This window comes from Tursiops truncatus, chromosome 1 (assembly GCF_011762595.2).
Source record: "Tursiops truncatus isolate mTurTru1 chromosome 1, mTurTru1.mat.Y, whole genome shotgun sequence".
Lineage (NCBI taxonomy): Eukaryota > Metazoa > Chordata > Mammalia > Artiodactyla > Delphinidae > Tursiops > Tursiops truncatus.
This window is the reverse complement of record NC_047034.1, coordinates 22,280,046-22,307,002: the sequence shown is the minus strand read 5'-3', so window position 1 is coordinate 22,307,002 and position 26,957 is coordinate 22,280,046. Positions and strand designations below refer to the sequence as shown.

Genomic DNA, 26,957 nt, shown 5'->3' with positions numbered 1-26,957 from the left:
AAGTGCCTGGGCGGCTGAGATAAGGCCCGCTCAAATATGCCTTCTGGGCCGCACCACGGCTAGACCCGCGAGGATCCTCTTCCCCCATCGCGGGCCTTGACGCGAAGTGGGGCGGGGCGGGCGGACGCGCCATGTCTCAAAACCAATCGACAGCGCCGGGCACTATTCAAAAGGCCGAGGGGCCAATGGGAGCCCTGGGAAGCCAACTGGGGGGCGGGACGAGGAGAGGGCGGGGCCGGGGGGCGCGCGCCCGGGCTGCGGGACCGCGGGGCGCGAGAGCGCGAGAGCCGGCAGTGTCGCGCGCGCGGAACCGCCGCCGGATAGCTGCTCAGCAACTCTCCCGGAGCTGTTCGTGTTCCCGCCGGAGTCCGGAGCAGGTGAGCGCCCGTACCCACGCCCCGCTCCCCACGGCGCAGTCTCCGAGGGGCCGCGGGGAGGCCCGCAGGGCGGGCGGGGCGGGCGCGGCGGGTGGACCGGGGTTCCTGGGCGCCGGGCCTGGTGCCGCGGCCTCGCCCTCCCCTTCTCCGAGTCGGTCCGGGCCGCTGCTGGCGAGGCTGAAGGTGCGTCCGGCCCGGCCAGCTGCGGAAATGGAGCTGCGGTTTTAAATTGCAGACGTTTCCCTCCATTTTGGACGCGCCGCGTCGGTGTAAAATGATGTTGGCTGGGGAGGATGAGTGGGTGGGTGACCCACCCCGGTGCCTTTGTCCCCGCCCTGCAGCACCAGCCCTCCCAAACCGGCTCCGAGCGCCTTTTGACAGATTAGCGGGTGGCTTGGTGGGCCCTGCTCTCGGGGAGGCAGAAAAGGCGCGGCAGCCTGGCGGACGGGGAAGTGGGGTTGCAAAGTTGCCTTTAATTCTCGCTGGTTGTCACTGGCCTTGAGGGTCGTGGCGGTCTCTGTTCGGCTATTCTCCAGTGCTGGCTGCGCGCGTTGCATTCCCTCGCCCGGTGTTTCCTCACACTCAAGAAACGGGTACTTAGGCAGGTTTGCGTACTCCAGCTAAAGCTCGATCCTACTTTTTCATCTTTTTAAAGGCTTTAAAAAAATTCTTCGTAATGACACCTTCCGACACTCGCAAGGGACACTTAGCGCTTGATGGCAGAGGGCCTGGTTCCAGGCGGTTCCATCAAAATGATTGCACGGTCTGGTCGGGAGTCAGGCTGTGGATATTCAGAACGACCCAGTAGATACATTGGACAGCGCGTGGACAGTGCAAGGGTTCAGCCTGGAGCGAGCGAGCTTCCTCACGGGCTGTGGCGGGCATGCACCCGGCCGGAGCCCAGGTAGATCCACGCTCCTGGTCCCAGCCCTCAGGGACCTTGCAAATAAATACGTGCAAATCTGTAATTACACTTTGTAGCAACTGCCGTGGAGGAAAGGGTGTGTGTGTATGTGTGTGTGTGTGTGTGTGTGTGTGTGTGTGTGTGCGCGCGCGCGCGCGCGCTAATTTAGACTGGGCACCAAGTCCAGTTTAAGTTTAGTTTCTGAGAGCTGTCTAGGGAGGAGGGAAGAGAGTGAGTAGGAGGGGAATTATTGTTACCTTCAGTTCTTTATATTGCTTAGGGGAGAAGTCAGGCCGTGCCGCCCCTACAGCCAAGAAGGTGGCGTTTCTTCTGCTTTGTGCGACAGAGGCAGGAGATAGGCCAGGGGTTCCTGTTTGGGTTTTGCCTGCCAGGCCAGCCTTGGGCCCAGGTGTTGAAGAGGGAAGCTGTCAAACTTCATTTGAGCTTCCCTTTCTCTGCCACGTTTAGACTAACTTGGGAAAGTGAGGAAAGATGACCAAAGGCCTCTGTAACACTGCGATCAGCAGAGAATAGCACATTCAGTTGTGCTGATAAACAGTAACATATTGGAGCTGATATGTGTGGAGATTCCAGTGCCAATTGCCACTGAAGTTAGCAAGCATGTTGTGGCTTAATAGAGAAAAGCCTGAGGGTCCCCATGTTTCCACTGCTAATGGGGAATGGAGACATTGTGCTCAGTAAACAAAATCTTTCTTTGCCAACCTACTTGGCTAAAACCTCCCTTCTGAGGGAGGCTGATCCCTGTGTGTTTTGATTCCATCAGGTGAGCATAGCGATGTGTGCAAATGTCCTGGGGGTTTTCTGTCCTACCTGGCTAATTCACTCCTGCAGAATTAGGATGTGATGCACTGTGTGACACTTGTGTGTGGATCTTGTGCAAAGTGGAGGTGCACATAATGTTGGTAGTTTCGCCTTTTGGAACATTTGTGTGTGAGATAGTGGTCTCCGAAGGAGCGTGCTGGTTTGTTCCTATTTTTTCCTTTTTTCAGCCATTATATGAAAGATCGTTATCGAGTCCTAATTCCTAACTCTTTTTTTAAAAATGTTTAGAGACCTAACAGATATCCACCAGCTATCTTAATTTGTTTAACCCCAAATATTTAATTGATAGCAGAAAAACCTCTTTGGCATTGACCTGTGTCCAGTATCGCACAGATACTGTGTGTGTGGCGTAAAATAGGTACAACGGAAAGATGCCAATAAATGTATTTTCCAAAAAGGACAGAATCTGCTCAAGGGCCTTTTAAAAAATCCAGGTGGCTCCCGAGTCCTGAGGGCCTGTGTTTCAAAAGTTTACAAAGAGTTGTTTGAAACTCGGATGGCATCTTCACGTAGAAAGATGTAATTGCCTTCTGCTCACCCTGGTTGACCAATGTCAGAGAACTAGTACTAATAGCAGTGGTTTGATTTTAGGGGGTCCGAGGAGAAGGAGGGAGCACGAGAGAAGGGCACATTTCCTTCCTCTTTCTTAGTGTTTGGAGGCTCAGAGCTAAATGTTGAAATAGGCAAAACTTGCTGTTGTCACCTTCCTTTTTTGTGCCCCTCCTCCGGGTCCCAAGGTGTCTACCGCCCTCTGCTTCCCAAGTGCCCCTCACGTGACTCCTCAGCCAGGTGTGACTTCATTCCCAGAGTGTCTGGGGTCCTCCCGGTGCCCCGACCCCTCCCCCCAACCTCCGCCCAGCCCAAACCTTCTCATTACCACAGTGATGCTCTCTCAGGTAGGTTTGGGAAGAAAGCCATCTCTTGTACCTAATGAGTAAATGGACTGACATCCTCTAATCACCACCTAAGTCTCTGTGTTTTCTTTCATCTACTGACCTAGCTCCTATCTATCTAAGCAAGTGAAGCTTGTGAAGTTTTTTCCTCAGGCGATTAACAGTGAAGAAATGTGGTGCTTGGGAAAGACTTTTTCTCAGGAGGGGTGTGGTAATCTTTCTCCTTTCTTAACTCTGGAGAGTCTTCAGAAGTTCTCAAGTGTTGTTTTTGTTGACAGGAGCCGGGTGAGGATTGTATCTTTATATGCCCAGAGGATGTTTCGGGAATTGCTTCGTTGGTGGGATGAGGGTGACTGTAAGGAGAGATTTTTGGGTCCTCCTGTCTCCTTCTTAGACGAGGCCCAGCTAGTTCAGTTGGTGTTGGAGCTGTCGGCAGGCGCTGGTTTTGTCCTGTGGAAAGGTGAATCTGTTGGTCCGAGGAGGGAGAAACATTACTACCTAAGAGCTTGAAGCACTCAGCAGTCAGTTGATGTTTGAAAAACAGGCCTCATGTAAGTGACAATTGCTGCAGATTGCTTGTGGCTTCTTAGAGTGTTGTTTTCATACCAGGCTTCGTGGGCCACGTTTTGGTTCAGTGGAGAAGAGGGTTATAACTGGGGGTTGATGTCTGCTGTAGGCTTTTGAAAAAAGAGCTAGGATGCTGGCCCAGGTATGTGGTTGGCAGTTACTTGGTAGGCATTTGAGACTTCAGCTGTAAGACTTGAAAGCTTGGTGAAAACCCCAAATTTGCTATTCATTTTAGATTTGGAGTTATATTGTTCTCCCTGTTGGTAGGTTATAGTAATGCTAATTACACAGCCTTGATTTTCCCCATCTGTTGCCTAGTTTACTGTTTTTAGTAAAGGTAATTTGTTAAAAGTTAGATAATACATCTTTAAAGCTTTTGTAAGACTACAGTCATCCCCCCTTATCTGCAGTTTCACTTTCTGAGGTGGTCACCTGCGGTCCAATAATATTAAATGGAGAATTCCAGAAATAAATAGTTCATAAGTTTTAAATTGTGTGCCACTCTGAGTAGCGGGATGAAATCTTGGGCTGTCCCTCTCCATCCAGCCTGGGATGTGAATCGTCCCTTTGTCCAGCGCATCTTGCCCATTAGTCACTTAGTAGCCATCTCGGTAATCTGTCGAGGTATCACACTGCTTGTGTTCAAGTGACCCTTATTTTACTTAATAATGGCCTCAAAGCACAAGAGTAGTGACTCTGGCAATTCAGATATGCCAAAGAGAAGCTGTAAAGTGCTTCCTTTAAGGGAAAAGGTGACAATTCTTGGCTTGATAGGGAAAGAAAAAAAATCCTATGCTGAGGTTGCTGAGACCTATGGTAAGAACGAATCTTCTGTCTGTGAAATTGTGAAGAAGGAAACAGAAATTCCTGCTAGTTTCGCTGTTGTACCTCAAACTGCAAGTTACGGCCACAGTGTGTGGTTAAGTGCTTAGTTAAGATGGAAAAGGCATTAAATTTGTGCCTTTAAGGTATTTTGAGAGAGGGACCGACCACCTTCATATAACTTTTATTAAAGTATATTGTTATAATTGTTTTATTATTAGTTATTGTTGTTAACCTCTTACGGTGCCTAATTTATAAATTAAACTTTATCATAGGTATGTATGTATAGGAAAAAACACAGTATGTACGGGGCTCTGTACTATTTGTGGTTTCAGGCATCCACTAGGGATGCCTGGGGGTCTTAGAATATGTCCCTCTTGGATAAGGAGGGGACTACTGTATCTGCAGAGTTATCAATCAGAAAAGGTGTGTCCTTTGTGAGATTGTGCCTTATTAATTAAAGAAGTATAGTTACTGTAGGTGGGTAGCGTTTTGCATGGTGCAGATCATTTGGAGCCTTTATGTTTTGTCATATTTAATCCTTAGTGCCACTTCCGTGTACAGTGGCTGTATAAAGTGATTCCCAATGAGATATGGTGTAGCAGAAGGAACAACCTCTATGTCCTGACTCTGCCTCTTCATGCCATCTGTTTCTATAACCTTGAACAAAACAGTTAACATCTTTAAGCTTCAGTTTTCTCACCTTTAAAATAGGAGTTGTTCACCCTCTCCTCTAGAGGCTTTTGTAGCCTGAAAGTCTTGACCAGTTAAACATTTTGGAAAGTTGTACTTTAGCGTTTAATCTATGAAAAAAGACAAATGTAAGTGTGTATGCGCTGACTCTAATTTTTTTTTTTTTTTAAACTATTCAGACTGATTTTCAAAATGCCAAGTAGGAAATTTGCCGATGGTGAGGTGGTAAGAGGTCGATGGCCCGGGAGTTCACTTTATTATGAAGTAGAAATTCTGAGCCATGACAGCAACTCCCAGCTTTACAACGTAAGATACAAAGATGGAACTGAACTTGAATTGAAAGAGAGTGATATCAAGGTAAGCACTCTGGTTTACAGAGCATGTTTATAATAGTTGGGAAATCACTGTAGGTGTGGTTTTTAAGCTTTAGAGCAGTCAGGTCTGGCTCTCTGCAGGCGTAGGGTCACTCTCCTGCTTTAGGTCAGATCCTGTTTTTTGGCTTTGGGAATGTATGAATGAGGCACAGTGCCCTGTTGCTAAGAAGCTGTCAGCCTGCTGAAGTCAGACACTTACATCGTCCTCTCCCTGGTTTAATGCACTCTGTCATTCTGTGACAGTTTGTCATGCGTGGCGTTGGAGCACATCAAGGGTAGGGAAGGGCACTGGGTTTTGGGGAAGGCTTTCAGAGCTGAGTGCTGAGGACAGATAGGGAAAACTCAGGTGATGGGGTGGGGGGACTTCCACGGCGGACAGCATGCCAAAGGCTTGGGTCGGGAGTCACAGACGACCAATGCTGAAAGGGTGTGGTGGGCGAGGGCCGGAGGAGGGGAAAGAAGGAGCCAGAACTGGAGGGGTTTGGGCTTCATCCCAGACACCGAGGATTTAATCAGGAGAGTGACATTAATTAGATTTGAGTCCAAGGCTTCTCAACCTATCTGGTGAGGACCTGAGCTTGCAAATATCTGGTCCATGGTATAGAAGTATTTACGTAACATACCGTAATTACTAGGCAAATGGGGAAAAAAAAAAGGTACAAAATAAAACCCTAACTTTTCACTGTCAGATTCAATAGACATAAAATTGCTTTGTCAAAATGCTATAAAAATTGCTGCCCATCTCTTCTCAGTTTCATTCCTTGCTGCAGATCAGTAACGAACAGTTCTTGAGCCCGCAGCCTGTGGATCACAGTCTGAGTGCTCTAGACCAGGGGTTGGCAACATTTTTGAGTAAAAGGACTTGTACATATAGTTCGTGCACTGCAGGAGCAACTGTGGACATGGCTGTGTCCCCATGCAATTTTATTCATGGACACTGAAATTTGAAGTTCAGATGATTCTCACATGCCACCAAGTTTCATTCTTCTTTTGATTTTGTTTGCAGTCATTTGAGAACTGTAAAGCCATTCTTCACTCCTGTGCCACCCATACTGGGTGGGAGGGATTTGGGCTGGGGGTTAGTTTGCCTTCCTCAGGTCTAGGTTCCTGGAAATATTCGGAGTAGGTGAGGGCAGGGTAAAACATTGCTGTGTAACCCAGTCTTGGACTCGTTTTCAAGATCTGATCGTGTTTTATTCAGAGTGAAACTGAGATGAATTTTCTTGTTATTGTTTGTGTGCTAATTTTTTTTTTTTGTCCTATCATCTCAGTTTTAATCAATGTTATTTGTATCTCTTACATATGTTATTAGGAAAATGTACAGCTGCTTGGTTTAGAACATTCATTTCCTGGCAATACCTTCAAAGAAGAGTTAGGGGTGGAAAGGCTGCTTTGGTCTCAGGAGAGACGGGTCATTATAGCTGAAGCTGTTATTGGCCTCACCTGATGGATGCTCAGATCCCATGAGTTCCCAGGGTGCTTTTAGAGTCACTGGTGCAGTCATTGCCGTTGCTGCCCTCTGGCAGTGTGTTATGACTTATGGTGAAGCTCTGCCTTTTCTCCTCCCTCTAGCCTTTAACCTCCTTCAGGCAAAGGAAAAGTGGCTCAACTTCCAGTTCTCCCTCCAGACGCAGAGGGAGCCGCTCCAGGTCGCGCTCCCGATCCCCTGGCCGGCCCCCAAAAGGTTCCCGCCCATCCGTCTCAGCTTCGCACCAGGCTCACATTAAGGAAGCAAAGAAGGAAGCAAGGAAGGAAATATTGGAAGTTAAACTGACTCCACTGGTGTTGGTACGTGTGTTTGGGAGATCTCCAACCTTACAACAGTGTTTAATCTGCCCAAATCATGTCTTCCCCTTTATGTGTACTCAAGTGATTTGCAGTTAATAATATTAAAGATTACATGAAAAAATGAATGTTTGGAAGAATAGAAGGTATAATGCTTTTAAATACCATGAAAAAGAACATTTTTAAGTTATGAGTGCAATTTAATATTGTGGGTTTTTTTCTAAAAAAAGCAGTGTTTAAATTTGAAATAGATGTAGATTGTAGACTGAACTGAATAGTTTTTATAGTGAATAAAAGTTCATGTAGAAAATAATGAGACATAACTGTATCTTATAAAAACATATTCTTGCTGTCTTAGTATCATTGTACTTGATTGCCTTCCCTATTCAGAGATGATACTTTTAATGGAATTTACTTTCAGAGTTCAAGGTTGGAAATATTAGGTAGGGTGTGCAGAGCCTGGAGGACTTTGCACAATGAACATTTTAGATAGTAGACCAAATTGAAATAATAAATAAACAGAATTGAAGAAAGGTCACTGATTATTCTCTTCACTTACTGTTACCTCTTTTCTGGATAAAATGTACAGATTTTTGATAACCTTAAAACACTGGATTATTACATAGTGTTTTGTAGTCAGATTTTTAAATTTTAAGATGTTGGGCGTAACCTTCTGTGTTGTATTTTCCTGCATCACTTTTTTTTTTTTTTTTTGCGGTACGCGGGCCTCTCACTGTTGTGGTCTCTCCCGTTGCGGAGCACAGGCTCCGGACGCGCAGGCTCAGCGGCCATGGCTCACGGGCCCAGCCGCTCCGCGGCATGTGGGATCTTTCCGGACCGGGGCACGAACCCGCGTCCCCTGCATCGGCAGGCGGACTCCCAACCACTGCGCCACCAGCGAAGCCCTGCACGTAGCTTTGACATCACATCATCCTTATTCTTTTGGACTCCTAATTGTGATCTTTGCAGTACCTTGCCTCACTGTGTGAATACCCCGTCAATTTGCAGTCAGTACAGTTCAGGGTCAGCTGACTAGCTATGTTACAGGATTACATTTGTGGTTGCTGTGGATTACACGTTGGACCTTTGAAAAACCGAGAGTGTAGTTTTTAGGTGGGTCCGTTTGCTGCTAAGTGGCTCGTTGGCACTTTGGTAAACTTAAGTATATGTTGAATGCTGTCACTGCTCAGTTAGACCTTGATTTGAACTAGAACTTGATACTATATTAATGCCGTCTTTCGACAGCTGGCCTCCCAAAAGATATATTTCTCTTTTTAATTAATCTGTCAGTGACTTTAAAGGAGCAAAGTCACCTATTTCAGCCATACATTGCCTGGAAAATGTTTTGTAAGCAAAAGTCCTTCCTCTGTACAGTCAGCAAGAAATTCCCTCCACTGCTTGAAGAGAATGACATTCAAGGAAAGAGACTGAATTGAGAAAGGAGACATTAGGGAGAGAAAATGTAAGGTTAAATAGAAATAAGGCAGATGAAATTCAGAAAGTAGGCAGTTTGTAGGTTACTAGTAATACTCCATAAGTAGCCACTATTTCTTAATTTCCTGTTATTAAGCTGTTTGGGGGCCGTGAATGTCTTTTCCTCTTTTTTTTTAACCAGTTAATGAGCTGATTTACCAATTTTTACTGTATCTACCTCTCATAGTGAATATTATTAGAGCATCTGTTATCGAACAGTGAAATTATAAGATTTAGTCTAATTTTGTTTAAAAGATGGAAGATCTTATGTGGAAACCTCTACTGTAAGAGCCAATCTTTTGAAGATTAGGAAATTCTAATCAATTTTATTCCATTTCATTTTTTTAAAAAGTGGGCTGAAATTCTTCAGCATTACGGCTGTGAAAATCTTTGGTTGGTTTTATTGCTTGGTTTCACAGTACTGAACTTTTACCATCATGTACCTTTTTACTAAGTTATCATTCTTATGGTTAAAATGTTTTATATTCTTCAATTTAGAAGCCATTTGGAAATAGCATCAACAGATATAACGGGGAGCCTGAGCACATAGAGAGGAATGACATACCTCACAAAAACACGCAGGTACAGAGGGGTTCATTTTCCTCTCAGGTAATTTTTTTCCTTGTTAAAGTGACTTTCTCTAAAGAAGCACATTGAAAACCATAATTTTTCTTAGAATCTTTTCTAAGATTCTGTTCTTAAATTAAGACTGAGTATAATTTAACAAATTTATTCTTATTAGTGTATATGGCTGTACTAAGATGCTGAATTACTTAATGTGGTAGCATTAATGATACTTACTGACTACAGGTATTTAATACTTTTTATTTTTTAAATAGGAAAAATTCCCTTTGTCACAAGAGAGTAGTTATATACTTACACAGTATAGCCTTCATCCACGAAGAGAAGAGGTCAAATTAAAAGAAATAGATTCAAAGGAAGAAAAAATTGTTACAAAAGGACCTACGTCGTTGAGAACCTTTGAAGTGACAGCCACACAGCAGAAGGACTTAGAATTTGGAGGAGTACCTGGTAGGCATCAGAACCGGCCTAGGGAGGGCAGGCAGGGTGGGCAAACGCTGGTTGCGATAAAGTGAGCGGGAAAGGGCTTTCTCTGAAGAAATCTGAAGGCGGCCAGGTAGTGAGCCAGGTGGGAGCCTGGGGAAGAGTTTCCAGTCAGAAGGGACAGCAGGTGCAAAGGCCTGAGTAGGAGCATTTTTGAGGGTTATCATGGAGTAGAAAGGGTGCCACTGTGGCTATATTTAAAACTTTTAGCAATCTTTTTTTTTTTTTTTTTTTTCGGTACGCGGGCCTCTCACTGCTGTGGCCTCTCCCGTTGCGGAGCACAGGCTCCAGACACGCAGGCTCAGCGGCCATGGCTCACGGGCCCAGCCGCTCCGCGGCATGTGGGATCTTCCCAGACTGGGGCACGAACCCGTGTCCCCTGCATCGGCAGGCGGACTCTCAACCACTGCGCCACCAGGGAAGCCCTTTAGCAATCTTTTAATAGGTTTTGAGCAAAGAAGTGCAAAGAAGTGATGAAAGGAAGGTTGGTATGACTGTTGTATATAGGAAGGACGGTGAGCTATTCGTGACTGGGAAATCTGCTAATAATCAGATCTCAGTGACAGGGCCTGGCTTGGCAGTAGCACTGGGAATAAGCTGCATGCATCCAGTGGGTTCATGGTGTCTACACTACCTGTTAGACAGGTTGCTCTTGAGGGTCAAAGATCTGAAGCATTCAGAGGTTTGGAGTTATTAAGTGGGTGGAGCTGGTGAGGTCTTATGACTTAGTAAAAGGAAGTACTTATTGGTTAAATGGTTCAAAATCCTGCATGGCTTAACTGCTTTGTATTTTGTAATTTATAACTCTTGGCTAACTGAATCTGTTAAAGATGGTGTCCAGCATCGCTTAAAAGTCTGCGCACATGTAACGTGAATGTGATACTATTTTAATTGTGAGAAACTTAGGGGTATAAAGTTTTTTGTTCTTTAAAGATGAGACCGATAGTTTTTAGATGTTCCAATCTTCAAGTTTTTAGATGTTCCAATCTTCAGTTTGCTGGAGTTTCAACATGTTTGCTCCCATAGTGGTTGGATTTTCAGTGTTTTAGAGCTTGGTTTCCGAGGTGGAATTTAGCTCTTCAGTGCTGGGCATTTGCTGTTTTACTACCTTCATGCCTGTGGTTGCTTCCCACAGGATGTGACAGGTAGAGTTAAGACTTTCTAATGATGCATTAGAAATTGGTTTCAAACAGCTAGCCAGACTTGAGTTTCGACCTTAGAAATTCAAGTGAGTTTTGAAAAAAATAAAATAAAATAACCTGGATTGAAATTAGAGCCTTGAATGTTCACTGATTATTTGCAGGTGTTTTTCTCATCACGCTTGGCCTGCCTGCTTTCCTCTTCCTGTTGCTGTTGATGTGTAAACAGGAAGAGCCCAGTCTTCTGAATTTTCCGCCGCCTCTGCCAGCTTTGTACGATTTATGGGAAACCAGGGTATTTGGGGCCTACCTCCTCTGGTTTTTCCTTCAGGCTCTGTTCTACTTACTGCCGATTGGAAAGGTAAGCGTTTGTTGGCGGGGCGTATGGTATTATGAGATTTTCTTCCCCTCGCTCCCATGTTTATATAAAGACATTTATAGTAGTTTTAAGGTTAAAAGCTGTCCTTGGTCATAACTACCCAGACTTACTTAGTTTTAGTTTGTTAAGCGTTTACTCTTGTATTCTGTAACACATACTTATTAAGCGAAACTTAAAGAATCTGACTGAGGGTTCTTGTGTATCTTTCCAAACCAAATAGAGAAGAATAAGCCATTTTTCAAAATAGCCTGACTAATGGTAGAGGTGGCTGGGAAAAAAAAATTCCCTCTCGCTATATGTCCTTTCAGATGCAGAATTTTAAATTACCAGTTGATAAGGTACTGAGCTCAATGGACTTTAGTCCGTATCTTTTACTTTTTTTTTTTTTTAAAAAATATGATGAGTTTCTGATTTTCATCTCTTTCAGAAATTTGTTGTCTGGACCATGGAATGTTCTTTTCAGACTCATGCAGTGTCTTTAAAACTGGTCCTCATTGCTAAGTGTAGTTTTTTCTTCTTTCATTAGAATACTCTACTTGGATATATTTAAAAGAACATGAGATTCCCTAATCAATAAATAATTCGTTTAAAGATCTTGTTCTTAGAGCTTTGCAAGTTTGCCAACTGTCTGTAAACCAAAGGATCAGTTTTATTAGGAGTGGCAAATGCCAGTGATAGGAGGATAGAGCTGCAGACTTGAAATACTTTGGAACCTCACCATAACATTGGCTCTAGCGAGGATTCTTGTGATGTGAACCTTCAGGTATTTTTGTGATAAGGCTCTAAAGTAAGAAATCACAAATTCAGATAAACTCAGGTAAAGCTAGTTCAAACTAGGTAATATTTATTGAGAAAAGCAGTTTTGATGGTTAAAATATATATATATGTTTGTATCTATATCTATATATATAGATAGCTATATATCTATTTTTTCCCCACAGACTAAAACCCAACGCAGTAGTTGTTAGATACCTTTAATAGATAAGGATCATTTGAAATTAGCCTGTGGGGTTTTGCTAATCCTATAATCTCAGACAGATACTACATTTCTCCTGGGTTCCCTTTCATAGCTAATGAAAGGGTAAAGTAGTTTGGCCCAAGACAAGTGATACCATATTAGTATTTTACAATTTATAATGAATTGCACTATTTCTGAATAGTTATTTTCGGGAGTAAAATGTAGCTGCCATTGGGCAGGTGGACTTTTTCTCTTAACTCATCCTGTTCAAGTAGTGTGTTTCTTGAGTACCTTTTTTATGGGGATGCTGTGGGTGATCCAAATGAAGAGATGAAATGGTCCAGTGGACATGCTCTCGGTCTCTTATTGGAGATAAAAGAATCACATGAAATGATTGAATAACTAAGTGAGCGTATATGTATAAATAGCAGAGCAAGTAAGTATATGAGTCTGTATCATCAAATAGCACATGGGCCTTGGGATTGGGTAAGTGGGGTTGAACCCGATTGAAAGGATGACACCAACATGAGATAGTGGAGTTGTATTCTGCTTTGTAAGCAGTGGGGAGTCATTGAAGAGTTTTGAGCTAGAGATCGACTAGATGTACAGGTTTTTGAAAACACGTCTAGTCTTGTGGTGGGACATGGGATCATTGGGGGAGAGTGGCTATGGCAATAGTCTCAGTACATGGAGAAGTCATTACTAGATTTGTATTTGAGATAAATTCCTGAAGGTGGAATTACTTTACCTAAGGGAGTGCCATGAAGATTTTTGAGACTTGTTACTAAAGTTTCCTACTAAAAGATGATCCTCCTTCTTGGGCATGTTGAAATTTAGGTGATTTTACAAGACATGTGTATCATGGTAAAGTGTTGTGCTTTTAAAATTTTAAATTAAAAAAAAAAACCTTTTCTTTTAAGGTTGTAGAAGGAACACCTCTTACTGATGGAAGAAGACTCAAGTACAGATTAAATGGTGATTTTTTTTTTTTTTTTTTCCAAAACTCAAATTGATGACTCGATAGCTCAGACTTTTGGGTGCTGTACTCTTTAAACTGTCAAAGCTGATTATGCCAGAGGAGGAAATGGTAAATTTCTCTCAGTAGTCAGAAGAGCATGCAAGTAAACTGTTCGCATTTGCAGCCGATACGTCAGAATTATGCCATGTTAAGTAACAAGCCACTCAGTCACTGTTTTCCACTCTCCAGTTTTATTTTCTTAATAGCATTTATCGCTCATTGAAGCAATTTTGACTGTGTATCTTATCATCCTGAGTCATCCCCATGGCCTAAGTTCTGCACTGGTGTGGGCTTCCTGGCCACTCCTGCCCTCCGGAGCTCTTGCTCTTTTGCTCCAGCCACCAGCCTCCGGGCCGTCTCTAGGCTACATTCTCAGTGCTTTTGCCTGGAAAACTTTCCCCCAAAGTGTCGGCTGCTTCATCCCTGACGTGTCTCTGCTCAGAGGAGCCCTCAGATCCCTTTCTTTCCTTTACCCTGCTTTATTTTCCTCTATGACAGGTCTTCCTGACATCAGTGTACTTGTCTCTTCACTGGGGTCTCCCCACTAGAAGGTGGCTCGTGGGCAGGGACTTGGCTGTGTTCATTGTGGTACCCTTTGTGGTACCAGCATAGGGACTGGCCTGTAGGAGGCGCTTGTTGGTAGGAGCCCTGAGTGGATGGAGTGGAAGTCTCGATGAGCGTCTCAAGAAGTGGGCATTGTCCCTCCTGACGTGGGCACCTCCTGGGGTAGGAGTGTGTGCTGAGTAAGAGGAACAGTCCACCTTTGGCACGTGAAGACTTTGATAAAGTACAGTTAACCTGCTTTTAAGAAATACGTGTATAGTGTAGTTATCCTTAAATGATTTTCCATTTTAACTAGATTGGGTGGACTGTTTTCCTTTTCTTGGGAATTATACTGTAAATTTTAGTTCTTGGCCTGTTTTAATCCTATCATTTCTCACCTTTCGAACTGTGGATACTTTTTTCAGTGACTCATCTAGCATCCACTGTATCTGAAATCACTCGACTGGGCTCTAAAAGGGAAGCCAGAGGTGTTTTAGATGACTGCCTCTTGTGCCAAGTGGGTAAGGCGTTGAACCTAGCTCCGCGCCTGACCCCTGGTAGATGCTTAGCACTGACTTGCTGCTACTGTCAGATACTTTGTTTACTTCTACCAGATTCCTTGCTGCTGGAACCAGGTTTAGAATCTCCCACACACCCTCTCTCCTGCGCCTTGCGGCCTCAGTGAGGCCAAGTCTGGGGAGGGGTGGGGTGTTCCCTTTGGGCCATCAGGTCTGTCGCTGTTCGTGTTTTGTGGGCTTCTCTCTAGGTACCCACTTACTTCTCGTCCAAGTGCTCTTCTTTTTTGTTTTTGCTTCCCTTTGAGGGCGTGGCTCACTCAGAGGCTGAGAACAGTAGTACTGGGCTCGGAGCTGTCGAGCAAGCAGGCAGTGGCTGAACTAGTTGCTTGATCCTTCCTTTGAAAATTTCCTCGTTACTCTGGTTCTAATATTACGAGATTTTACCATCATCAACTAAGGAGAGTCCTGAGACATTTTGAATAATTTAATCCACGTAGGCTAGAGAGCAAGAAACGGCTTCATCTACCATTCTTTTTCTTTAATATTCGTAAATTTTATGAGCATTAAATGAATGCTTTACAAAGTTAAAGAAAAAGTTTAAAAAGTTAAAAGTTACTCTTTGGAGTAAACCTGACACTGTGGAAAATGTGGACTTAAATAATAAATTAGAGATGACCATTTGACTTTACAAAAGCTTTGGTTTTAGAATTCTTACAGAAATAACACCTACGTCTTTTCTGTGTTAGACTGTTTTTATCCAAATGTGATTTGACTGCTTACTCAGAGAACAGTTTTTGCAGGCACTCAGCTCCTGAAAGGAAAACTGTTTCTTGGGTCCAAAGAAGAAGCAGCCAGTATACTCAGCTTCTGTCTGTTGAGCCATAGCAGGGCTAGCTCGGAACAGGAGCTCCTCCTGCGGGGCCTCGTGGGTGCTTCTGACTTCGGAATGAACATCTGTGGGCCTGGCAGTCCCTCCCTGACGTCCCCACTCGGCTGGTCCCCTCAGTCTCCTGCCTGGCCCTGGGGAACATTTGGGTTGTGGCCTCTTCTTTGAGGGCAGGGTCTTGAGGTCTTTGTTTGGGAGGTAGAGGACGACCAGGATCCTTTGAAACCCTTATTGATAAGTTATTTCGGGTAAAAATGTTTATAATTTATAACCACCAACATTGCCCTAAAGGCTTTAAACTGTGTGTTTGGCCCAGCTCTGTCAATAATTAGCCATTTGACTTTGGCCTCAGGGGTTTGGATTATGTGAATTTTGAGGTTCTTTTCAGCTTTTTAATAGTGAATTTCTGTGCACTTCTTTTCAGCTCTCTCTTCATTAAAAGCAGATGACTGTTCACAACGAAAAATAATAACTTAAGTATGAGAATATTTCACAAATTGTGTGCGAGATACAGCATCTGTATTGAAGACTGCTAACCTCAGGGGCACTGCTCGTTCATGTATTTGTGTGTGTGTAGCTTGAATAATGAAACTAAGATTTTACAAAATAATGTTGTATTATTTTATAATGGTGTAAATCCAATGTGAACCCTGGGTTAACATTCATTTTTTTCCCCTCCCCTCCCTTTTTTAAGGATTCTACGCTTTTATCCTGACATCTGTACTCGTCGGAGCCTCTCTCTTCTGGGATGTAGAGCTTTATTACGTGTACAGTCATTTCCTTCAGTGTGCGCTTGCGGCCACCGTTTTTTCTGTGGTCTTGAGTGTTTATCTCTACGCCAGGGCTTTGAAAGCGCCCCGGGATGAACTGTCGCCGGCCAGCTCTGGTGAGCAGTGTTAGAACGTGGGTCCCACAAACGCCTCCCACAAATGCCTCTCCACACCCTCACCCCACTGGCCCCTCAGCATCTGTTTCTAGGCTTTCATAGAATTCTCGCTTCAGTTTATGAGAGATGAAGAGAAATAGGAAAAAAAAGGAAAAGGTGAAAAAATTTAGAGAAAAATAAAAGGAAGAAAATCTGATTTTTTCCCCTTGTGTTTTCCTATTTGTTTCTTCTTCCTTTTTTAGTCACTTGATGACAGTAAGACATTTGAACAACTTACAGCATTTTAGTAACATTAGTATTATAACAATTTAGGACAAATATTTTTTGTCCAAAATAGTAAACATCCTTTTAAAAAAAAACAACCAACAAATAATAGAGATTACAAATTGGTTGATTCTAACCTAAAGTACTTAAACATTAAAAAAAATTAAGTGGCTTATTTTTAAAATGGTGAGTCTACATTTAAAAAAGCTCTGGTTCCCCCAAAATCTAGGAATCTGGCCCCATAGGCCCCATGCCTATAGCAGCATGGATGTTTCCAGATGGGGCCAGTATCCCCTGCCCCCTGTGTCCTCACGGCCCCTCTTGGCTCTCACCACCATGCCTTTCCTCTCTGGCTGTTTGCCAGGCTCCTGGAGGTGATTGAATTGTGACCCTGGAGAGTGGACAGCAGTGCAATTTTAAAGCCTCATAATTGGGTTTGGAATACTGTTTGGATAAGGACTTTTCCCTTCATAGGAAACGCTGTCTATGATTTCTTCATTGGCCGTGAGTTAAATCCTCGGATCGGTACTTTTGATCTCAAATACTTCTGTGAATTGCGCCCCGGATTGATTGGATGGGTATGTCTTTTTTTTTAAATTTCAGTTCAGTAGTACAAATTAGTCTTGCATTTGGAAAGGATTGTAGACAATGTTAAAGTAAGCTGTGGGTGGTATGTTTTTAGGAATAATCACAGCATTGCATAAATCTGTCTACTTAAAATATTTTCTTGCTGTAAATATAGTCCAGAGGGATAAGATGCCCTGTTACAGGTTATTAAACATTAAAAGAGTTTGTTTTATTTTGATTATATCAGTTTATGTTTATGTAGGAAAATAATAGTGTATGAATTAAGAAAAAATGTATTTTCCTCCCCTTTAAAAAAATGTATTTTGACTTAATTTTAGACTTGTTCGAGTTGCAAAAATAAAGAGTTCCTTCATACCACTCTCCCCAATGTTAATTAACATTTGGCAGAACCATAGTATAGTTATAAAAAACAGCAATTAAAAAGAAAAACCCCCCACAAATTAACATTGTTACAGTAGTATTAATTAAATCCCTAGACCTTATTTGAGTTTCACTAATGTTTCATGCTGTTGGCCTTTTCCTGTTCCAGAAACCTCTTCAGGGTCCGACAGTGCATTTATTTGTTATTTGGCCTTAGTCTCCTCTAGTCTGTAACAGTTGCTAGTCTTTCCTTGTCTCTCATGACCTTGACACTTTTGAAGATACTGGTCAGTTATTTTGTAAGAGTGTCCTTCAGTTTGGCTTAGTCCAGTGTTTTCTCATGATTGGAGCGAGTTATACGTCTTTGGCAAGAACACCACAGAATAAGTGTCCATCTCAGTAAATCTTATCAAGGGACTCCTGAGGTTGATATGTCTTATCACTGATGGTGGCTTCTCGGTAAGGTGGTGTCTGCAGCTTTCTCAGCTGGGAAGTTACCACCTTTCTCTCTGTAGAAACTATACCTGCCCCTTTTATTTCAGGTGGTCATTAACCTGGTGATGCTTTTGGCTGAGATGAAGCTACAGCATCGCACTGTTCCATCCTTAGCAATGATTTTGGTCAACAGTTTCCAGCTCTTGTATGTGGTGGATGCTCTCTGGAATGAGGTAATTAATTTTAAGAGCTTTGGAGTCAGATGGCGTTGAGTGTGGGTGATTGACCTGACCCCTCTGAGCCTCAGCTTCTTCCACACAAAGTGAGGAGAATATAACCTGCCTGCAAGGCTTGTGAGGATTAAATGAGTTGTGGATCCATGTGGCGCATTGAGCTGACACACAGTGAGCACTGACAGCGGGTAGGTGTCGAGAACTTTGGTGATACTTCCGTGTATGTCAGCTGCTCTGTCAGGTGCTAAATATTTAAGATCTGTGGATCTTGGCTTTGTGGGTGTGACCGATTCATATAAATAAAACTTTATTTATATGAATTAATGAACATTAATTTCTTAATGATTCTGTCAGATGAAAATGGATGGACAGATCATCATCGAGTTAAGATAGTGTTCTTTGGACTGTCAGATTGCCCTTTATAGTTCTTAGATAAAGGGGGAGATGTTTTATTGTTGGTGTTTCAGAATAAAAGAGTAGCTCTGATTAGATGGATATAAAACCAGAAATCATGATACATTGAGGAAAACAGTTTAAATAAAGCTAATTTCCTAACACTCGGCTTTTCTCATACGTTGATACATCATCAGTTTTTTCCGCTACTTGAAGACTGGTAAATGTTTGCTAATCTCGGTCTCACCTAACTATATTCCTCTTGAAAATAATTTCTTCCTTGGGTCTATTTTACAACTGTTTTATCATTTACTGTTATCTTTGTCATCATCTCCTCCAAATTCCAAGTTGAGTTTTCTTTCAGTTTGAAAAACGAAATTGGCAGCCCTATGTCATAATGTTACAAAATAAATTCTCTTGGCAGTCTGTTGATATTTTGAGAGAAGGTCCATCTCCTTTAAGGTGTTTTTTTAAAGCTGTCTTATTTGGTCATATTCAGTCAAAATGACTTTGAAAGCTTGATATTGATTTGTCGATAACCTTCCTTTTCTTTGGGAGGAGATTAGGACCTCTTTGAGGTGAACAGACCTCGAGTGCAAGTAGCCACATTTGGATTCTTGTTGAGCTCCTGCCACTGAACACAGACCTGGGCCCAGCCTTAGAAGCTGCAGAGATTGTGGGAGCATCTGATACAGAGTCCTTTGAAAATTCCAAGTCTACTCAAAATTAAACATGCTTTTGAAATTAAAAAAAAAACCCAACAATTCTTATAAATGCACTTAGTCTTGCCAGTTGTAGGTCTTTCTTTGATTATGTAATAAAGGGCTCCTAAGAAGATGGTAGGTTACATTTTACAAGTCAGATGATATTTCCTCTGTTGCTTTATCACCTCAGAGATTTTTTTTTTAACTTCCTGTCTGGAAGCTTTTCAGTGGTGAGTAATTCTTCCTTCTCGTTTTCTGTCGTGTCATGGTAGTCACTTTTGAAGTGACTTAGAAATTCACATTTTCTAGAGATTTAAACAAACATTGATTTCTGTTAATTAACAGAAAATGTTTGTATTTTAAGGCAAAACTGTTAAGGCAGTTTTTCACCAGGGGTAGTGGATTAAAGTTGGGAAGTTATTTTTTTAAATATGTTAGCAGTATCTCAGCCAGATTATAGCAGGCTTCTTGAAGAAAGGACTTGATTTTATGATTTTCTTTAGTATCTGGCACACTTTCGGGCAATTAGTAGATGCTTGATACTTTTCTTATTAGATTGGGTGCTAGGAATTCTTCTGCGTGTTGATGTGCCGCACCTTAGAAAGTGGAGAATGTGAACTTAAATGACCCTTCCTGTGAGCCTCCGCTGGCTGTCCGGCAAATCCCCTGAGGCCCCAGGAACTGGGTAGGGCTGAGGGTTCTGCCCCTGCTGGCGCCAGCTGCTTATACCTTGTCCCTCGCTCACTGCCCACTCCCGTGTGCCCTGTCGTCGTCACTGGTCTGCTCTTGTACCTGCTCCCGTGTGCGTAAGAATAGGCGCTCTTCACTAGAGGGTGACCCAAAGGGCCTGGAGTTGTTGCATCCATTTTTCTGTTCCATGGTCCTTTTGCTTGCTTTCTGGGGAAAAAAATGCGTTTTGGAGATTATCATGCTTTTTCTTTAACCTAGAATATTGATTATTTTTTAAATTTTAATTTTATTGGAGTATAGTTGATTTACAGTGTTGGGTTAGTTTCAGGTGTGCCGCAAAGTGATTCAGCTATACGTACATTCATTCTTTTTTAGGATCTTTTCGCATATAGGTGATGTTCCCTGTGCTACACAGTAGGTCCGTGTTGGTTTGATTCTTCAGCAGAGCTTACTTATACTTGCTAATTTTTCTAGTCAGCGGGGAGTACTGGTGTCAGAGGCAGATTGGAGATGCCCTTGGGCAGGGCCGACTCCACTTCCAGAGCCTCCACTTCCAGAGCCGGGCCTGCAGGTTCTGGTCCAGGGGATCTGGCTGCTGGCTTGCGCTGACCAAATCCACACGAGAGTGCGTTCAGGTCCTGATTTACCCTGAGCAGCGAGGCAGGCATTTTCCCATGTTGCCAGGTAGTGTGGAAAAGCTACATGAAAAGCCAGATTGCTATCAGAAGTTAGGTTGGTGCATGTGTGCTGGGTGCAGGGGTGGCAGGTGGAAACCCATGCTCCCAGCCTTCCATCTTCTAGTCTAGTGGCGAGAGTCGCTTATTTACAGGACAGTCACACGGTCGCTCCAGGCTTCAGCAGGTGGTGGGTGGTGGCATCTGAGAAGTGCCTTGTCTAGGGGGAGGGTTGAGGAAAGCAGCATGGGCGAGGCTTCAGCTGAAGCTGGAGCGGGGTGTTCCAGGCAGAGGCATGGAGGCACAGGGGCGTTGGCAGCTCTGTTGTTTCAGGATCGCGGAGGGAGAGGGTAGAGCGACAGGAGAAGAACAGAATGATACACGTGCCGAGGGAACCAGATGCCCACTCCCACTTTAAAACGGTTTTGGTTGGTGTACTTTCCCTTAGCCCTTTATAAATTTGACTGTAAGCTAGAACTTTACTTGAATACTTTAAACATTGAAGCTTTTGTCCCCCAAAGTTTAAAAGAAAATTTCCCCCCTCCATACCCTTACAGGAAGCACTGCTGACGACCATGGACATTATCCATGATGGATTTGGATTCATGCTGGCTTTTGGAGATCTAGTGTGGGTTCCGTTTATCTACAGCTTCCAAGCCTTTTATTTAGTCAGTCATCCAAATGAACTGTCTTGGCCAATGGCGTCTCTAATCATTGCTCTGAAACGTGAGTATTAACTTCGGTCTCTGTGTAGTAAATATTGTGTGTGCTGTGGATCTGCATATTTATAGTGTGCCCTTTTATTTACTTTTTTCAAGTCTGAGTGGCTCTTTTTATTATAATAAATGGATAAATAACCACTTAGTCCCAACAACCCAATTAAGTACTAAGTAACCAAGTTCATGTTTATAAAAGGGACACATATGGCAGAGTTATGTACAAGAAAATGCTGGTATACACTGGGAACAGCTATCTAGCAGTAGGACACAACTACAGATCTTATCAGAATGAGGTGACTGAGAAAAACAAGGCTGATGGGAGGGAAGAACAGAAGACACAGACATAATAAGATATCATCTTAGGTAGCAGAAGGCATCTGGAGCATGGGGCTCGATGCTAGCTTTGACACTAGCTGTGTATTCTTGTACAGGTTGCTTGTTTTCTCTGATCCTTGAGCTCTTTTGGAAAATCAGGATTGAATTTTAGTCTTTCCTGGACCTTTTTTTTTTTTTAATCTTTATTGGAGTATAATTGCTTTACAATGTTGTGCTAGTTTCTGCTGTATAACAAAGTGAATCAGCTATACGTATACATATATCCCCATATCCCCTCCCTCTTGCATCTCTCTCCCACCCTCCCTATCCCACCCCTCTAGGTGGTCACAAGCCACCGAGCTGATCTCCCTGTGCTATGCAGCTGCTTCCCACTAGCTATCTATTTTACGTTTGGTAGTGTATATATGTCCATGCCACTCTCTCACTTTGTCCCAGCTTACCCTTCCCCCTCCCCATGTCCTCAAGTCCATTCTCTATGTCTGCGTCTTTATTCCTGCCCTGCCCCTAGGTTCATCAGAACCATCTTTTTTTGTAGATTATACATATGTGTTAGCATACGGTATTTGTTTTTCTCTTTCTGACTTACTTCACTCTGTATGACAGACTCTAGGTCCATCCACCTCACTACAAATAGTTCACTTTCGTTTCTTTTTATGGCTGAGTAATATTCCATTTTGTATATGTGCCCCATCTTCTTTACCCATTCATCTGTCGATGGACACTTAGGTTGCTTCCATGTCCTGGCTATTGTAAATAGAACTGCAATGAACATTGTGGTACATGACTCTTTTTGAATTATGGTTTTCTCAGGGTATATGCCCAGTGGTGGGATTGCTGGGTCATACGGTAGTTCTATTTTTAGTTTTTTAAGTTACCTCCATACTGTTTTCCAGAGTGGCTGTGTCAACTTACATTCCCACCAACAGTGCAAGAGGGTTCCCTTTTCTCCACACCCTCTCCAGCATTTATTGTTTGTAGATTTTTTGATGATGGCCATTCTGACTGGTGTGAGGTGACACCTCCTTGTAGTTTTGATTTGCATTTCTCTAGTGATTAGTGATTAGCATGCCCTTTTAAATGGCCATGATTGGGTCAGGTTTGAAGTAATCTGTGATGGATGAGTTGAGTAATAAAAAGATTCTTGCATCTTACAAAGAGAATGGATGTTTCTTTCTTGGGTTCTCAGTGGTTCTTTAAACATAATTTTAAACAAACCATTTGGTTTTAAAATTTATTAAATTTAGTTTAAAATAATAAGTTCATTTAAAATTTTATTGTCTTAGTAATGATTCATTTTTTCTGTTGAGTGCCTGCCTTTTCTGGTAGCACCTTAAAAAGTAGGGAGATTGGTCTTGCCTTCCGAGAGCTTGCATTCTAGCGGGAGAAATAAGACGCTCAGACACTGCATTGAGTAGTAGGAAGAGTCTAGAGGAGGGACTTACAGACCGAATATGATGGGAGTTTAAGGTAGAGAGTGCGTCTCTCTGGGGGAACATCAGTGTAAACCTATTGGAGGATATGGTGCAGTGGGGAAAAGTGGGATGGGGAGGTAGATACATCGGACAGAGGGAACCACTTGGCCAGGGTGGATGCTGGAGACGAGCGAGGAGAACACTTTGGCCGGGTGCTCGTTGGTTAGCTTCAGGATGGCTTTTCTTTCGTTTCACTGTTGGTTAAACACCTCCGCCAGAGGGAGGGCAGGGAAAATTAGCACTGGACTTCAAATATTGCTAGTTTTGCTGCACTATTCAGTATTTATGGTAGAAGAAGACATTCAAGCTGTTGGTTGAAATTAAGATTCAGTTTCTTCATTGGTTTGGTTAAACGTGCCTGTGTGTTATTCAAGACAGGATATGTATATTTTACAGTTAAGCTAAAAATAGGGAGTAGAGTTATTTCTTACTACTTCATTGAGGACTGATAATAAATAGTGATATGCCAGGGCCTCTTAATTTTGACATTTCGGAATTTGAAATAAAGCCACCAACTTGGAGGCTTACAGTGGGATTCGGCATATATTTATGTGCAAGTTGTTCTGGTGCAGATTCTGAGCTATAGTTTTATTAATAAAGCATTCATGTTGTGGCCAGTAGGTCTCATAACTAACAGATGAACTCCAGTATTGATTTTATTGTAATGTGGGCTGCATTAGATTTTATTCATGGATGTAACTATATTTGTTAGTTTTGCCTTCATGGTAGATGATGAAAGCTGTACGATAGTGAGATATCGGGATCATATCTTCTTTTGACCTTCTAAGATTGAGAGGTTTTGAATTGTTAAGAAATAAAGCTATTCTGTACTTTGCAAATTTCCTTGGAGCACAGGAATAATTTCTAAATGAAATTACAGATGCTTTTAAATAAAGATTAAAGCTAAATTGTTAACAAATGAAATTTTTAAAAAATTACAGTGTGTGGATTTGTAATCTTCCGATGTGCAAATTCTCAGAAAAATGCATTCCGGAAAAATCCCTCTGATCCAAAGCTTGCACGTAAGTATTGGTTTATATTTATAGTATTTATACCACATAAAGATTTTATGTCTGTTTGTCTAGAGATCATTAAAAATGTATTTTTATTTTTGTATAGATTTAAAGACCATTCATACTTCAACAGGAAAAAATCTTCTCGTTTCTGGATGGTGGGGTTTTGTTCGCCATCCCAATTACTTGGGTGATCTCATCATGGCCCTGGCATGGTCCCTCCCATGTGGTAAGCATTTAAGAAGAGAACTGATTTGACTCTTTCTCCGGCCACCATAGGATGTGTGTGTGCTCGTTGGGTCTGGGTGTCGCCTGTTGGAGGTTTGGGTTGCCCGTTCCCCATCTGGGTGTATGCGCTTTTCGGTATCCAGCACCTCATTCATCCAGCGTCTGAGGGTAATTAGGAATTCACCGAGCCTGAAGTTTGAGTCTAAACTTCTGCAAGCAAAATTTTAAGTTTTAAGCTGTGCCTGGTAGCTTTTTTTCTAAGAAGAATATGTAGAAATTAACTTTCTATTTGTGACTCAGTGTACGTAGATTCTGAAAAACTCCGGTTCTTAAGAAGAAGAAAAGGCACACTCTGTTTTGTTTGTGTTAGTGTCAGCCCATACCCTGCAGTGCTGTCTGCCCTGCCCACCCTGCCCCTCACGGGTGGCCTGCCGTCCTCTTCCTGAGCACTGGCGGGGAGGAAACGGGGAGATTTGCTTTAAATACAGAGGTTCTGATTTTGAAGGATTGTTAGGGTGGATTAATCACTGTTCTCTGAATAGCTTTTAATTCAAATACTACCTCCTGCCACACACTAGTGGGAATTTATGAACCGGTGTAGTTGTTTCCCCCATTGGAGAAAATGAAGTAACGGGATGGTCCATTTTTAGACGATTTGCGGACCAGCAGGAAACAATACTGTGTAGTTGTGTAGTGATAATAAAAATACCTAGTACTATTTACTGTTGCTGTCCCCAGGTTTCAATCACGTTCTTCCTTATTTCTACGTGATTTATTTCACCATTTTGCTGGTGCACCGGGAGGCTCGCGATGAACGCCACTGTAGGAAGAAGTACGGCCTGGCGTGGGAGAAGTACTGCCAGCGCGTCCCGTACCGCATATTCCCATACATCTACTGATTCTGGTCTAGGCGCTGTCTAAATGCTCCTGCAGTTTTGGTTCCATTGGCAAAAAAAGGAAAAAAACCCAAAATGAACCTTTCGTTGCACTGACAGGATCTTTATGTTTCTCTTTCTTTTTGAGGCAGGACTATAGAGCCAAGTAGTAAGTCTTTTAATGTAGCTGTGTTCATTTTTATTAAATCATAACAATTAACATAAGGAAAATATAAATAAAGATGTTAGAATTTGCATTCTAATAGGAAATTTTCAATCCTTAAAAATCTGAAAACAGAAAATAGTCTTACAAATGCACTGAATACTGTTGATGTTTAGGGTTTTTGATTACCTTTCAAAGTTTGATTCCTTTGTCCAGTTGGTTTTTCTTAAATGAAAACAGTTACATTTTAAAGTACGTTTATGTTTTATTGCATTAAGAGAATAGAATTTGTTTCCCTTTAAATTAAATCATTTACTAGCTATGTGATTTGAAAGTAAAAACTGGTCCTCTCTGTTCAGTGCTGTACGGGAAGGGGGATGATTGATAGTGGACACTGTTTAATGAAGACCATTAGTAGAGGTTTGGTTAACCTCAACTTGTAAAACTGCATTTGAAACTGTAAATACATAGCTTTTATGTAATATATGGGGACTTCAGATTTTTCTGTATAGTATTTTGAATGTGAAATAATTTTCGGGACTAAGTATCTTTTTAACAAACATTTGCAGTATTTTAAATTAAGTTTTGTAAAGTACTACATGCGAATTAAACATTTTGAAAGAAGTGGAACTCATTTAATATTGTATGAAAGATGCTATTAAGAGTAGGAAGGGTATTTTTCCTAATCCAAAGTTTGTGAATTTGGCTTTGCTACCTCAACGGCAGGTGTTTGTTTGCCTTTATAAACTGTTGCAAATAGAAAAATAGAATAAATATATATTTTTGGAATAACATCACTATTTAAACATTTTTACACAGAGTGGTGTTTGAAAATTTGCCATTTCTGAAAGGCTAATATTTTTATATGTTTTTGACTTTTTAAATTAAACTGTGTTTTTGCTACTGTTAGTTCAGGCAGTTTATACTGTATTTTGCATAGCCTTTATATTTACAACTCTACTCCCTGTAAAGGAGTGTTGTACTCATCTTTAGAAATCTATTTATCTAAATACAATTTAAGGGAATAGTTTAAAATCGTTTCTTTTAGTTTAATAGCTGTGCATAAGGTAGCTTTAGCCATTAGATTCTACTTCAGTTGATACAGTCTCATTATTAATTGTCCTATAATGGAACAGTAGCAAATTCACTAAGGTTTCGTATTCAGAGTTAAATTGTTCTCCAGAATCTTAAACATAGGGGAATCTAATAAATATAGTGTATATGTATGTTTGGGTTTTTAATTATACATTTTACATATGAGCCATTTAGATATGCAGTGTTTGTTCTACGCTGCAGTTCGAAGTGTATATAACAGAACTTACGTTAATGTGATCATGAAGAACATTCCGCATCCTTTAGTCTTTAAACATCGTTTTGGTGAAATTTTCAGTGTTTTATTAGTACTGATGTATGCAAGCAGTTTTTTAATGCTTCTCTCCTGGCATCAAAAAATGGCGTCCCAGCCTATTCTATACTAGATTCACCAATGAAGCTTTAGGGGAGGAAGAAGGACCTTTAATTCTTTCCTTGGTAATGAGAAAAGAGCTGTTTCCAACACAGTGCTGCAGTTTCTGGATATCAGCTACAATTTGTTTTTAATTTTGTTTTTGACATGTTTGTTTATTTGACAAGTTTTATAATGAAGTTTTAAGTTGGAAATAAAGTTGAAAATAAGATGTTGCTTTGA

The 26,957-nt window shown here is 42.0% G+C and overlaps 1 protein-coding gene across 2 annotated transcripts; it reads left to right on the top strand.

The window, feature by feature from the left end:
- The first annotated feature begins 243 nt into the window (after positions 1 to 243).
- Positions 244 to 26,957, top strand: LBR (lamin B receptor). 2 transcript variants are annotated; one of them, XM_004324404.4, is made up of 14 exons: positions 244 to 377; positions 5,279 to 5,456; positions 7,046 to 7,261; positions 9,230 to 9,313; positions 9,571 to 9,763; positions 11,100 to 11,296; positions 13,193 to 13,247; positions 15,932 to 16,123; positions 16,862 to 16,965; positions 17,878 to 18,003; positions 21,022 to 21,190; positions 23,933 to 24,013; positions 24,111 to 24,233; positions 24,971 to 26,957. In XM_004324404.4, exons 2-14 carry the CDS (start codon positions 5,292 to 5,294, stop codon positions 25,129 to 25,131), a joined length of 1,866 nt encoding a protein of 621 aa, XP_004324452.2. In that variant the 5' UTR covers positions 244 to 377; positions 5,279 to 5,291; the 3' UTR covers positions 25,132 to 26,957. The 2 variants fall into 2 exon arrangements, with proteins under 2 accessions (XP_004324452.2, XP_033707066.1); XM_033851175.2 differs by lacking the exons at positions 244 to 377; positions 23,933 to 24,013.

Bases quoted from the DNA above. Each gene is read 5' to 3' on its own strand.
- LBR (XM_004324404.4), top strand. From the start codon at position 5,292: ATGCCAAGTAGGAAATTTGCCGATGGTGAGGTGGTAAGAGGTCGATGG. The intron at 9,764-11,099 runs GTAGGCATCAGA...GATTATTTGCAG, and splicing joins AGAATTTGGAGGAGTACCTG to GTGTTTTTCTCATCACGCTT. The intron at 16,966-17,877 runs GTATGTCTTTTT...CTTTTATTTCAG, and splicing joins GCCCCGGATTGATTGGATGG to GTGGTCATTAACCTGGTGAT.